Below are 14,790 nucleotides of genomic sequence, written 5' to 3'. Positions count from 1 at the left end.
TCTTTTATAGAAAAAAGGATGATTTTTTAACATTTAACATTTGGCAGGCCTCCCAAATTCTGTAATTTATTGATTGAAAAGCACATAGTCAAGACTATGGTAGATAAGCTAGTAAGGCTTTTAAATCCTGAAGAGTGGCAGGCTATATGACATCCCCAAATACACCACTGTGGCATAAGGAATATTTTGAATTTAAGTCACTTGAAAAACAGCACATTTAAGAAGAGCACTCTGACCTCTTTCTGAAAGCAGGAGCTCAAACTCCCATGTGAAAGCTCCCCTCTCTGTACCAGGAGAAGAGAAACATTCTTACCACCAGAGACCCAGAGTGGAGGCAGAGAGTATTCTGTACAAATAGACCTTGTTAAAATAGCTCATTTTCTGTTAGGCTCCCCATACATTTTGTATTTTACTTACTTTTCCACAATTGCCTTTATTTGTTAAACCCACTTTGAAGGCATTTGGGTTTTACTACTTCTTTGGGTCTTCATTTACTTATGAGGGCACCCATGTTACATAAAACCTATATTAAATAGATGTTATGGTTTTGCCAGTTAATCTGTTACATTAATTTAATTCTCAGGCCCAGGTGATGACCATAAGAGGAAACGGGTGAGGTTTTGACCCTGCCCACATTTACACATATATTCCCTACATTTATATTATTCCTTTTAAATTCATTTCCCTCCCCTTTCACTTGTCCTCTCCCATCTCAGTAAATAAAATTACTATATACCTCACTGTAAAAGCAAAAAATAGAGGAATCAAATTCTCGCATGCCCCATATTTGATGCATGACCAAGAAGAGCTGATTCTGACCCCAGAATATACCCCAAATCCTTTCACTTTTGTGCTTCTCCACCCCAGGCATCATTTCTTAGCTGATGCCTCTTGGTGGTTCAGACTAAAGTTGGATTGTGTATAACCAAAGCTTGGCCGGGTGGGGGGATTAGATAAGAATGGCTTAACCAAGATAGAAGCTTATTGTTCTTTCACAAATATAACAGTGTTTGAAACAAGATAAGAGTTTGTTCCCTTTGGTACTGAAAGCCAGGTTATTGGCTGCTGAAGCAAGAACGTTTTCTATTATGTAAGTGGCTTCTAACATAGAAGGTGTCAATGTCTGAGAGTTCGTGGAATGTCCAGGTATTTCTAAAGCCTCTCATTCATTAAGTATTATCCATTCTTAACACTGAAAAAAAATAAAATAAAATAAAATAAAATGAAAAAAGAAAGTATTATCCATAGGTTAAATAAATAATGTCTAGCTCATATTTATCCTATGGCATAATGGATATTTTTAGTGATATGCCAATATTTTTGTGGTTAATAAATAAATCCTGTACAAATATACATACATATATTATATTATATATATAATTATACACATATAAATATATATATAGTGTGTGTATGTATGTGTATATATATACACAATTATATAGGGCGGGGGGAGAGAGAGGCAGAGAAAAAGAGCTTACTCTCACCATATACTATGGCCCTGAGAATATAGCAGTGAACAGATTAGGCCAAATTCTGGCCTTGTCATGGAAAACAGGGTCAATAAATAAATGAACAAATGTTCTAAAGAAGAAAAACAGTGTCTAAGATAGTGACTGAGGGAGGTAATTTTTTGATGGAAAATTAAAGACTCTTTGAAGGGGTGACATTTGAGCTTGAAATGAGCCAATGATGTGAAGAACTTGGTGGGCCAGGGAGACGAACATTCCAGAAAGAAAATGGAACAGAAAGGACTTGTTCTGTTTAAAAAGCATGACAGAAGCAAGTTTGGCTGGATCTTCATATGTAAGGAGAAGAAATGCTATAAGATTGTGTATAGGCAAAGGCCAGATTATTCAGGGCCTTTTCAGTTTAGATTTTCTTCTTAAATCGGCTGATGAGTTTAAGCAAGCAGGGACACGATCTATTTTACGGTTTAGAAGAACTTTGGGTACTCTGCCGGCACTAGAGGAGAGAGGCAGGCAGATGAAAGAGGAAAAGAGACAGTGGTTGTTACGGAGTCTGGATACGACTGCAACCCGGGCTTGGCTAGCCTGCTCTTAACGTTGGATCTTTTTCCATTTAGCAATAGTACCCATTTCTGTGAGCTCTACTGCATCCCATCTAAAAGACTGCATTTTCCGGCCTCCATTAAACCCGATGGGCCACGTGATTAAGTGCTAGCCAATTAGGTTTGACTAAAGTATTGGGTGAGACTTAGGAGAAGCTTCTAAGGATGTTAGAGTTTCACCTGAGCCTGAGCTCCAGTGAGAGAGTGATGGCTAAGAAACTCCCCCACCTTCTTGTTTGCTGGACACCTCCTCCCCACCTTTTTGTGTTCCAGGAAAAGGGTTACTTCAATGAAATACCCTCCCCATATGACTTCGATAAGACTCCCGTAAGATTCTCAGATGATTCCCTTGTATTTAACTGATAGAGAGACCTCTTTATTTATCTATTTATTAAGAGATCCTCCAACTCTCTCTCTCTCTCTTTTTTTTTTTTTTTTTTGAGATAGAATTGATGTGTTCCAGGTATATCCAGCACCTCATTCTTTGTCTCATGAATGATTAGATGATATTTAAAATGTTTGCCTGAAAAGAGCTAAACACAGAGATGTTTCCTGTTCAGCTGACTGAGATTTCCCCCTGTGTGCAAAACGGTCTCAGCTCTAAATCATCCCACTTTCAATTTCTCTATGCCTCCCCATGAAATCTAAGGCAAAATTACACTGTGATGACATGTGGATCTTAGGATCTAGAGTGTTCTCCTTCTTGCAATAGCCTGAAAATGTTCTCCTTAATTGTCTGGTGCATTTTGTCTCTCAGGTCTCTTTATATGGCAGGTAATATCTTCCTTGCTCTTCTTCCTTCCTAATGCTTGAAATGTATAAGGTGAAGGCTGACTTCAGGCAGCCTTCTTGTGCCACAAGGTGGCATACATTTAAAATGAATCATATTATATCAGACTATGGAAAGGGCTATAAAAAGAAGCATAAAAGAATGTAATGAAATTATAAGCAAAATGAGATTAATTGTGAGGCGTTTGAGCAAATCTCAGGGAAGACTTTTCAGAGATGATACTTCATGTAGGTCCTAAAATCATAAGCTTTTTATTGATGGATGAGTGAAAATGACAAGCATGATAGAATCTGATCCACATTGCCCTCAACAGGTTGAATAAGTGAACTACTAAAATTTGGTCTTTGTTATGTTGGGGCCTCCATTTTAAGGTAATGAAATAAAATGTAAAAGACCTTAAACCAGTGACTGCAACAAAATAATTGGTCAATCAATGTAAATTTGCTTTATTATTTAAAAGTTTTGCAATCTGACAAATAAACTTGTCTCACTGTTGAAAATTGTAATAATAAAGGAAATTTCAACCTTAATGTTTGTGGGCCTTGCTCCTGGGCTGCCAGGGAAGCTATATTTTAAAATTTACTAAGGTCAAATGACCTTGAAGAACTCCAAAGCATGGGCATTATTTGTGCTTCAGGCATACATTGTACATCTGCTTTGTTCACGCCTAAAAGGAGCATTCTGAACACAGAGGTTAAGAAGAAGAAGGAAACTTCCCTGGTTCCCATGATGTCAAAGTCCTACAGCCCTGCATACACTAGAAACTTAAGGTCTACAACTTTCTGAAATGTCCTTTGTCTACTTTTTATGGTAAAAGTGTGTATGGCCCTATAGCAAATGTTCCTTTGCCAAAGCACTCTCTTGCTAAGATTGTGTATCCAGGGCTGCTGTCCTGACTTGGGCTCAAATAAAACTCCTTTCTTTTAGAAAATATGGAAGATTTGTTCATTTTCTGTCAACGGTTGTGTTTTTCACATGTTTATTTGCCATGTGAATATTTTCTATAATTTGCCTGTTTATATCCTTTGTCATTATTTCACTGTTTTGCTTGACTTACTGATGGATTTGTAGTTCTTCATGTCCTCTGGATAGAGCAACCACTTGTCTGTTATATGTGCAAATATTCTCACTCCATCTCTGGTTTGTTGTCTTCTTAGTTTCACTGGTGGCATCTTTAAGCAGGTAGACTTTTGAAATTTATTGTAGTTAAGTATTTCAGCTTTCTTTTAAACAATTTTGGGAGACACTTGGTCTAGATTACCCATAAAAACTTTGCAAAGCTTTGCAAAATCTATCAACAGTGAAGTCTTCAAGATATATATGGAATACCATGTTCATGGAGCAGGACAAACATTTGCTGTCAATCTGTATGTGCTAGCACCAGCCCAGGTGTTTATCTGTACCAAATCCTTTGATCCTTACCGACCCTTCCAAAGTAGGCAGCGTTGTTTCTGTCTTATACCTGAGGAAACTGAAGTTTCAATGTCCCATAGCTAGTAGGTGACATAGTTGAAATGGCCTGTGGGCCCCAACTATGATTGCAAACTCATAATATTAATTAGCAGTTTGGTTTAAAATTGTGTATGAGATAGGTGTACATTTGGCTTAAGAGAGGTAAATGTGAAAAACACCTGAAAGTTCTATTTGATCTGGTAGCTAAAAAAGTGAAGGAACATAGACAATGTTGTACTCTTCTATGGTTGGATTACACCTGGAACATTGTAAGATAAACAGATATTAGTTAAAGCAGTTAAAACAGATTTTATTTAGTAACTACCGATAGTAGGAGAAAAAACTGAGCTCCATTCTGATTTGCACAGAAGTGATGTGAGTGTTTTAAAGGGAGAATAAGGGAGGAAGAAGTGGAGGACCTAGTAGAGTCAGAGAAGTAAAAAATTTTGAAGGGTTGGTCAGTGTCTATGTGATTAGGACACACATTGTTTGCTAGCTAGAAGCTAGGATTCTGTCCCCTAACAGAGACGGGCAATCAGAGGCCCAATCCCTCCTGATGATTATATTCCAAAGCTCTCAGGTCCTGGAGAGAGAGGCAGGTGGGGACAGAGAGAGGAGAGAAAGAGGTACTTCTGAGTTGCTAGAGATAATATGTCACAATTTTAAGCCCTTTGAGAGGTAAGAGGTTATCATCAGATTTTGGCCAGAACAGACAGTAAATCTGGCAGCCGTAATGTTGGGAACAAAAGACGCCCTCAAATTAGAAAGTAATAACTGACAGACATGATGAGTTCCCTGATGCCACGGGAAGAAACACTAACATTTTTTTTTTTTTGATATTTTTAATTTTTTAAAAATTTTTTATAAACATATAATATATTTTTATCCCCAGGGGTACAGGTCTGTGAATCACCAGATTTACACACTTCACAGCACTCACCATAACACATACCCTCCCCAATGTCCATAACCCCACCCCCCTCTCCTGACCCCCTTCCCCCAGCAACCCTCAGTTTGTTTTGTGAGATTAAGAGTCACTTATGGTTTGTCTCCCTCCTGATCCCATCTTGTTTCATTGATTCTTCTCCTACCCCCTTAACCCCCCATGTTGCATCTCCATTTCCTCATATCAGGGAGATCATATGATAGTTGTCTTTCTCCAATTGACTTATTTCACTAAGCATGATACCCTCTAGTTCCATCCACGTTGTCGCAAATGGCCAAGACTTAATTTCTTTTGATGGCTGCATAGTATTCCATTGATACACTAACATTTTAAACAAGCCGAATGATCGTGAGGAACAAAAACAGTCACACAGCCTAAGGTGACAAACTTGCACAAAATTCAGCAAAATTTGCAAAAAGACTCCTGTAACCCTCTGTGTCATGCTTTCCAATGACTGCCACATCCTGAAACCACTGCCAAGCTATATTCTGCTCCTAAAACTAGTAGTTTGGGCCTTGAGTCTAACCAGATTCCATAAAGGCACAGAATTTGCGTGTTCTGCCTATTTAACCTAAGCCTAGTCCTCCCTCTTCAGAGCATAATCTTAGCTTGTAACTCAGGACTGCATTTCCGTATTTGCAAACGGCATGATAATACAATTTTTCCTTGTCTCTAACCAGATTTTTTGTTGACAAGCATTCTCAGGCAGGCATTTTATGGGGGTGGGAGGAGCAGCACTGGGGGCAATCTAGGGACAGGGCTTGTGCAACTGGAAGTCATATTAGAAGTTGCTCAGGGGTCTTACTTTGTCTTGCAGAGGTCTGCAGGAGTTGCTGTGTGCTGAGAAATGTGCAGTTCTCGCTGGTTCTTGGAACCACAATTTCTGAGCAACATTAAATACAGAGAATAGGAACCAGGATGGTAGAGTCTAAAAGTCACATCACATTAGAACCTTGAGAAAACTGAGCTTAGCCTAGAAAAGGTAAAGTCTGGGTGGCTGTCACACGCACACTATGGAGGTGCACACACGAGTTGTGTCTTTCCACGATGTCAGCTTTATTCCGTCATAAAGCAAGATTAACATAATTGTAAAGCAGCTTCAAGATTTCAAACTCAATGGCATTTTGCTGTGTGTTTAACTTGGCTTCTCACACGTCACACAAAGCAAAGTGTAAGACAAAGTCACCCGCCAAGCAAAATACAAGGGTAGGAAGTTAACAAACCAAAGTCAAAGTCAGTCTGGGAATGTGCAGTTGAGATAAAGCCTCAGCCCGGTCAGGGAGAGCTGTTGGCACGTGCTGCTTATTATGTTTAAGCCACGGAGAATGTTCAGAGATCAATAGGGCAGAGCCTTTGGTGGCAATTACCTTTTTGATGTGGTCAGCTGTGAAAAGATCCTTATCTAGAAAGTCTGGTCTTTTCTTGGTTAAAGGCGTTTAATTGGACTTTGTGCCTTTGCAGACCTCTTCTGGTTTTCCTGGTTATCAGTTCTGGGTATCATTAGCTTGTGTTGTTTTCAGTGATTTCTAGTCTTAGCTACAACACATTTGGCTGCATAAATCACGGCTTAACACGGTCACTGTTGGATATGAGTGACTCCATCTTGCTTTCCACTCAATACATTTAAGATGATTATGAGGACCAGGGATCCCTCCAACATGTGGTGGTGCTGGGAGTTGGGAACATTGACAGGTAGAGTAAGGGGATTTTTGCCTAAAGTAAGAATTTTTCCGGTGATTAAGATTGCTTAGTTTTGGAAAAGCTCCATGGCAAAAGGAGTGAGCACTCCATCCTAGGAGTGTTAAGGAACAAATGGAACTGCTAGTAGGTGGCTTAACATTTTTTCAAACTAAACATTTATTGACCTTCAGGCGCCTGGGTGGCTCAGCGGGTTAAGAGTCCAATTCTTGATTTCAGCTCAGGTCATGATCTCAGGGTCCTGGAACGAGCCCCGAGTCCTGCTCAAGCTTATCAGAGAGTTCTGTTTGGGGATTTCTCTCTCTCCCTCTGCCCTTCACCCTGCTCACAGGCTGTGCTCTCTCTCAAATAAATGAATCTTTAAAAACAAACAAACAGGGGCACCTGGGTGGCTCATGTGGGTTGGGCCTCTGCCTTCAGCTTGGGTCATGGCCTCAAGGTCTTGGATCTAGCCCTGCATCGGGCTCTCGGCTTGGCGGGGAGCCTGCTTACCCCCGCCCCCCCCCCCCCCGCCTACTTGTGATCTGTCAAATAAAATCTTTAAAAAGAAACAAACAAACAAACACACACAGAATTTTATTGACCTGAAAGATGAAACAGTAAGTTTTGTCAGCAAAATGCGTTTATTCCAGAATAGCAAAGAACCGCAGTTCAGGGCCTGCAAGCTACGGCGAAACCACAGGTAAGCCCCACAAAGGAGAGGACCGTTATTTCGGGGAGGAGGAGGAGGAGGACGCTGGGAGGGTCGCTTTGAACTGAAAGTTCCTGGCGAAGAGCAAGAGTTCCGGATGAGGAGGGATCTCCTTGGTCGAGCGCGCCGGGCTCGCTAGCGGACGCCACATCCAGCTTCTTCCACTTGGGGCCTGTGACTGTGGCGTCCTTCCTGTTAAGAGCATACTGTTTTTCTGAAAATAAATAAATTGAAAAAATAAATAATTTAAAAAAAAAAAGAGTCTCCTGTTGGGGTCTGTCACCGGCGCTCCTTCCTGTAATTGGCGATTCTTCCTGTAACTGGCGGCAATGGCACGGCCCGAGGGCCCCACTCGAACGAGGGGTCCCTTTGTGAGCTTCGACACCTTCCTCTGGTTAGGCCCGCCGGGAAGCGAGGAAGGACAGCCGCGGGGGCGCTCCGGATGCCCGCGGCACGCAGGGATCCGAGGGAAAGGGGACCGGGAGGACGGGCTCCGGAAAAAGGGAAGGTTGCCCGGCTCTGAGGCCAGGCTGAGGAAGGGTGACGGAGCGGCTTCTGCTTGGTGTTGAGCACAGCGCGGCCTCCTCACTGACGGCGCCCGCGGGAGCGCAGGGCTGGCGTGGAAGAAACCCGCGGAAGTCAGCTGGCGGACCGCCAGGCATCGGCGACGTCGGGGGCGCGCGGCCCGGCGGGAACGCGCGGCCCGCACCGGCCCACGGCTCCGGAAGGGGGCGGGGCCGCCTCGCGCGCCCGTTACTTAAGCCGGCGAGCGCCTGCCGCGCGCCGTCGAGGCTCCTCAGCTGAGCTCCGAGCGGTCGATCGCCCTCGCTCCCGCAGCCCCGGCTCCGCTCGCCGCGGGCTCCACCCGCCATTGTGTAAGTGCGGCCGCCGCTCAGCGCGCCGCCCGCCGTGTGGGCGCGCGGGCCGCGGGATGGGGCGGGCAGCGCGAGGAAGGGGGGTGGTGGGCAGCCGCGTCTCGCTCTGCAGTCCCCGGATGGTGGCGGTGCGCGGGGACAGGGAGGAGGGAGCGGCTCCCGGAGGCACGCGCGGCGTCTGCCCGCCCCGCCGGCCGGCCTCCCTCTTGGCTCCTCCCCGCGGAGCCGGGCGGCGGGGCCCCCAGCGCCGGGGCTCCCTGGAGCTCCGCCCGGAAGCCGCCGCGGGAGCGCGGGGTGGACGCGGCCGGCGTCCTGGGGGAGTTCGCGGACTGTGAAATTAGCTAGGAGGCATCCTAACGTGGCGTTTCCCTTGTTTTTTTTTTTTTTTTTTTTAAATGCAGAGGCCTATAGTCCGATATGGAGCATGCCTTTACCCCGTTGGAACCCCTTCTTCCCACCGGTACTGTACTCTTGCCACATTTCGCCGTCACCTGCCCCTGCCTCCGAGCCCTGAAAGGTTAAAAGGGCCGAACCCTAGACCCAGAAAGGTTTCCAGTCGGCCGCAGACTCCCGAGTTCTGAGCCGTTAGGCATACTCCTCAACCCCTCTCCTGCCTCAGTTTCCTGCTCTGAAGTCACAGGGATAGAGGGCAGCCCTTCCCACCGCGTTTTCCCGGATGCGCACCACCTGGAGAAGAGGGAGCGCCACGTGCGACGCGAGCCCTTAGGGCCCGAGAACGAGCAGCTCGAACTACTCCGCATCCAGCGGGGTTAAGATCAGGCGTTATTGCCCGTCTTGCATTTTAATCCATTGGTTTTTAATCCATTAAAAGCCCCAGAGTTTATTGAATACAAGATTTTTTAAAAAAGGTTTTTAATTTATTTATTTGATAGAGATCACAAGTAGGCAGAGAGAGAGAGAGAGGGAAGCAGGCTCCCTGCTGAGCTGAGAGCCCGATGTGGAATGTGGGACTGGATCCCAGGACCCTGAGACCCTGAGCCGAAGGCAGCGGCTTAACCCACTGAGCCACTCAGGTGTCCCTGAATACAAGATGTTTCAAAGCTCTAACACTCACTTGTGGATTTTTATCGTTTTACCAAATGATCGTCATTCACAGTTATAGATGGGAGGTACGAGTTAGGGTGATAGCATTGTCATGTGTTGTAATTGACTTTGGTGATAATTTCTTAATAAGAATTAAGTATATTTCTTTACCAGTAACCCAATAGTAGCCAGACTTGCATTTCTGTGAGTAAACATTTGATCCATGTGGCATGTTCATGTTCAGTTTTGTGAAAACCTAAGCACTTTACTGTGATAAAGGAAATTTTCAGCTTTTAATATCTGTGGGCCTTCCTCGTGGGCCCCCAGGAAGCTAGCTATACTTCAACATTTACTAAGGTCAGACTGACTGCAGAATCTCAGGGTTTAGACTTTCTTTGTGCCCAGAGCACATACTGTACATCTGCTTTGTTAAGCAAACAAAAAACAAACACTTACACCAAAGAGGGGCCTTCTGAACACAAAAGATAAGAAAAAGAAACTTCCCTGTTTCCCGTAAGATTAAAGTCCTACAGTCTATTCTGGAAATTTAAGATCAGGTCTGAAACTTTCTGAAATGTTCTTTGTCTTATTATTTGTAACTTTTTACATAAAAAAGGTGTATAACCCTACATCAAATATTCCTTTGCTGGAGCAGTTTCTTTGCAAAGATTGTGTATCCAGGGCAGCTGTCCAAGACTTGAGCTTGAATAAAAACTTTTTTTTTTTTTTCCCTTAGAAATTCTAAAAGATTTGTTCATTTTGTGGCAATATCTGACTGAAGATTTCTGGTGTTTTCTAGATTGAAGAGAATATATCCCAGAGATAGTGTGGTATAGTAAAGCTTAGATTGAGGAATCAATCTGTAGGTTTAAACCCTAGTTTTGCCACTAACAAATGTTCAGCTGAGTGAGTTTTCAAGATGTAATTGGCTTTATTTGATTCATGAAATCCGGCTGTATCCCAGCTAGCAAGTAGAGGGGAGCTCCAAAGGGCTACAGAAAGGGAGAGGTTTTTTTGTTTTTGTTTTTCTTTTTTTAGAGGTGGGAAAGGGAAATCAACAGAAAAAAAGGATTGTTTGGGATGAGGTCACCTTCCTTTGGGAAATGGACACAGGCCATGTAACAGATGACCTCATTGGTGCCAACCAGATAATTCCTAACTGAAGACTACATTTCGGGGTGAGGTTGAAACTGCAGTTAGTTTGGCCTACTGTAAGTGACTCCATTTTGAGCTTGTGGTTTTCTTTTTAGCACGAATTATCAAACCTTGTATTTCATGGTGTTTACTGATAAAATATGAATAATAGCATTGTTAGTATAAATTGGTTATAATACATAGAAAGCACTTAGCATTAGTAGTGATAAGCTGTTCAGCAGTAAGTCCAAGGGGAAAACAGAATGGCAGTTGGATCTCCGGGTCAGTGCTGAGATGGGAAAATATTTGGAGCAGTAGAGAAAAACGGGCAGTTCCTTGCTCTGTTTTTATCAAAGGTTTAGTGGAGGAGGTCCGGACGCATTAAGTCAGACATTGGTAAGCTCCTCTGTGGAGCAGGGCATGTAGAGTAACTGTAAGAACTATAATATCCTTTATGAAGCACAGATCCATGGAGTTAGAATCCAGTGCTCCCTCGGGATTCTCTGTGATTTAGCGGTTCTCAGTTTTTTCCTCCACTAACTATGAAAGTATGTAGGGATTTCTGCCTCCTCTCAGGTGTTGGCCTTGAAACAAAGGCCTGAGGCAAGTTTGCCCTAGACTGCAGATACCCAAGAGATACTTAAAAACAGAACCCTGTCTTAGGAGAGACCAGTGCAATGCCTGCCTTTTGCAGTGATTCAGCAAATATTTAAGCGTCACTTTACACTAGCAGTATTCCCTTCATGAGACAGATATTTAATACTGGGCTAGTAGAGAAGTAGCTTTTCAGTCAGTAATTTCTGTGAATCTGATTTGCAGATGTGATTTCCCTGTAATGCTTACTCAGATTTAATATAGTGGGCCGTCCAACAGTTAAGCTGGTTTTAACTAATTGCCAAGTGGACCAAAAGGCAAGGCTTATCTCTCTGGGATTGTTAGCTCAAAGATTTTTTTTTTTAATCTTTTTTCTGTGTGTGGAGGGAGGGTAACTAAAGTAAGTGCTTATTAAAAAAAACACTAATGTAGATGAGAGTTTTCTGTAATTCCTCTTTTAGGAATAACCATTAACAGTTGGCATATGTTCTAAATATTCATTTGGTGCATACACCTCAGCATATTATGACCCTTGTTTTAAAGAAAATGGATTCATATTATAAAATCTTTTGTAGTTCACTCTGTTGGGGCAGTGAGTGAAAAATTTTTTTAAGTTCATCGACTTACCAGAGATTATCATTCTAAAATTTTGTTGTTGTAAATTATTATGTGTGTATATATAAATAAGACCTATTTACCCTTTTTCTGCAGCTTTTTTCACTTACGTTGTTATGATCCGTATGTATAGGTATCCCAAGTTTTTTTAACCTTAATTCCCGTGTAGCTAACATAATTAGTTTCAGGTGTACAATATAGTGGTTCAAAAAACAAAGAAATTGATGGTTAGATGCCACAAACTAGGTGGTAGTGACTTTATATATGGTTGTTGTCAGGCCGGAGGGCCTCATCCATCCTTGTCAAGGGAAGTATCGACCTTCTCTGCTTTCATACAACACCCCAAGTTTTGTTTTTTGATAGGTGGTATGGACTTAAATGAACTAATCTTTCTTAATAGACATTTAGGTTATTTGTAGTTTTATTGTTTCTGTCTATAATGCATATCTTTGTCATCTTTTTTGTGTGTATGTGTATGTATCAGTAGCATAAATTCCTAGAAATGAACTGTTGAATGACAGGGTATGTTAGCATTTCTGTTATCAAGAGGCACTGACAGCTGGCTGTGTATTTTCTTTGGTAGTAGGTGCTACAGGGGTACAGAAGTGAAAGGTGTGATCCCTTTAGCCATGAGTTAATGGTCTGGTTAGAGAGTTGAGAACAAAATAATATGGATTCTAGTTCAATGTTGAATTACCTATTATAGGAAAGGGAAGGGAAGGACTCAGGAGAAGGAGATGAGGGCAGTTTGGAGTAGTCAGAAAATCACAGAATGTGTAGACCTCAGTTATGCCTCTGCAAAAGCACTGGACTTAAATGGAGAGCAGGCTCGGGGGAGTGGAAGAGCAACGGAGGTGATGTGCCCTGAGTGAAAGTTCCGCCTGCCTCTGACCGGGTGGGAGTTCACCTGGCGGTGAGCAAAGAGAAAGGAGGTCTGAGTAGGCTGGAGAGTGCAGATGGAGATTTTGGTTGAGGAGTGAAGGTAACATCAGATTGTGGAGAATAGAGAAATTGAATGCAGGATAGGAGATAAGAAATTCTTCTGAAAGTTTCTGTATCCCCCCCACCCCCGGCCTTGGAACGTTCTGTACAAAGCTGTCATCCGTGTCATGGGGTTGCTAATCATATATGGGTTAAAGTCCTTCTGTTGGACTTGAAGATACCCGGAGTTCTGATTCGTAACTAGTTTTCCAGAATACATTTTATCTTTCCCTGTGTGTGACCAAGCCACGTGAACTACCCCTATTTACTTATATGAACATTTGTTCTAGCTTTAATATTCTTGCCTTAGCTCATGCAAAATTCATCCCCTAGAATGTTCTTTTCTAAACCTTAGAATTTTTTTTTTTTTTTTTAAAGATTTTATTTATCCATTTGACAGAGATCACAAGTAGGCAGAGAGGCAGGCAGAGAGAGAGAGGAGGAAGCAGGCTCCCTGCCGAGCAGAGAGCCCGATGCGGGACTCGATCCCAGAACTCTGGGATCATGACCTGAGCCGAAGGCAGCGGCCCAACCCACTGAGCCACCCAGGCGCCCTTAGAATTAGTTTTAAGTTTTAGCCATTTGGTGATGTCTAGAGGTATTTCTGTGATGTTAATTTACATTTCCTTTATGGCAGGATACTTGTTTTTTGAGTGTTCATTGGCCTTTTGTAGATCATTTGTGAAATGTTTTACTCTTGCCATTTTTCTATGGGGGAGGGTTTTTTATTCTTTTATTTTTATTCTTTATTTTTATTCTTTTTTTTTTTTTTTTTAAAGATTTTATTTTTTATTTATTTGAGAGAGAGAGACAGTGAGAGAATGAGCGAGGAGAAGGTCAGAGAGCGAAGCAGACTCCCCATGGTGCTGGGAGCCTGATGTGGGACTCGATCCCGGGACTCCAGGATCACGCCCTGAGCCGAAGGCAGTCGTCCAACCAACTGCGCCACCCAGGTGTCCCACTTTTATTTTTATTCTTAAGTGATCTCCATACCTAATATGGGACTTGAACTCATGACCCTGAGAGTTGGTGCTCTACTGATTGAGCCAGCCAGGTGCTCTATCTTTCCTTTTTTTACAAATAAATTTGTAGGGGCGCCTGGCTGGTGGAGCATGTGACCCTTGATCTCGGGCTTGTAGCTTTAAACCCCACGCTGGATGTAGAGATTAGTTAAAATCTTTTAAAAAATCAATTTGTAGTTTTTAATTCTAAAACTGGAGGTATAACTGACATAACATTATATTAATTTCAGAGGTACAGCTTAATGATTTGATATATATATATATACACAGTATTGGAAAATGATTGCCAAGCAGGAGTTTCTTATATATTCTGGATGCATTTCCTAAGCTTTTTTTTCTCATCAGTGATATACAGAGAATGAGACTTTCCAAGGACAGTTGTTGGGAAGATTTAAGACTCGCATTTTAACACTGATAAATAGCAAGAATACATTTTTATTTTTCTCATTTCCTTTTTATCTTAAGATTTTTGTTTTAATTCATGGTGAACAATATTTAACTGGTATGGACATACAATTGCTATTTTAAACTCTCTAAATATAGGTGACTTTTCAAAATTGTTTTATAAATAGGGATTTTTTTGGACTTTGTTCTTGTCTGTGATCATTTCATTTTTTTTTGTCATGAAGCTTATATTCAGAACTCTGTATGTTTGAAAATAAAGTTGATTTATTTTAAACACCTGAGAGCTAAAATAAAAGTGAAGAGTCAAACCATCTTCAGAATCATTTCACATCTACTTATTTCACAAAGGTAAGACACAGCAGATGGAGAGGTTTTTCTTTTGGCTTAATAAAAATATTGATATTTTAAAATTTTCATATTTTTACAACGTAATACATATGCATCATAAAACTTTAGAAGGTAAACAAAAATG

At 42.1% G+C, this 14,790-nt stretch overlaps 1 protein-coding gene and 1 non-coding gene across 2 annotated transcripts in view; one reads left to right on the top strand and one right to left on the bottom strand.

Moving 5' to 3' along the window:
- The first annotated feature begins 8,440 nt into the window (after positions 1 to 8,440).
- Positions 8,441 to 14,790, top strand: part of TPK1 (thiamin pyrophosphokinase 1) — a 341,478-nt gene continuing 335,128 nt past the window's right edge. The window contains exons 1-2 of the mRNA XM_044246793.1: positions 8,441 to 8,523; positions 8,925 to 8,983. Of these exons, the coding sequence (XP_044102728.1) occupies positions 8,941 to 8,983 (43 nt within the window). The 5' untranslated portion in view covers positions 8,441 to 8,523; positions 8,925 to 8,940. The remainder of the gene's footprint in view (positions 8,524 to 8,924; positions 8,984 to 14,790) is intronic.
- LOC122905800 lies at positions 12,127 to 12,251 on the bottom strand. Its single transcript, XR_006384473.1, has one exon. It is a non-coding gene; the product is annotated as a U6atac minor spliceosomal RNA (small nuclear RNA).

Source organism: Neovison vison, chromosome 4 (assembly GCF_020171115.1).
Source record: "Neovison vison isolate M4711 chromosome 4, ASM_NN_V1, whole genome shotgun sequence".
Classification (NCBI taxonomy): Eukaryota; Metazoa; Chordata; class Mammalia; order Carnivora; family Mustelidae; genus Neogale; species Neogale vison.
The sequence above is the reverse complement of the archived record's forward strand: the minus strand, read 5'-3'. Positions and strand labels throughout refer to the sequence as shown.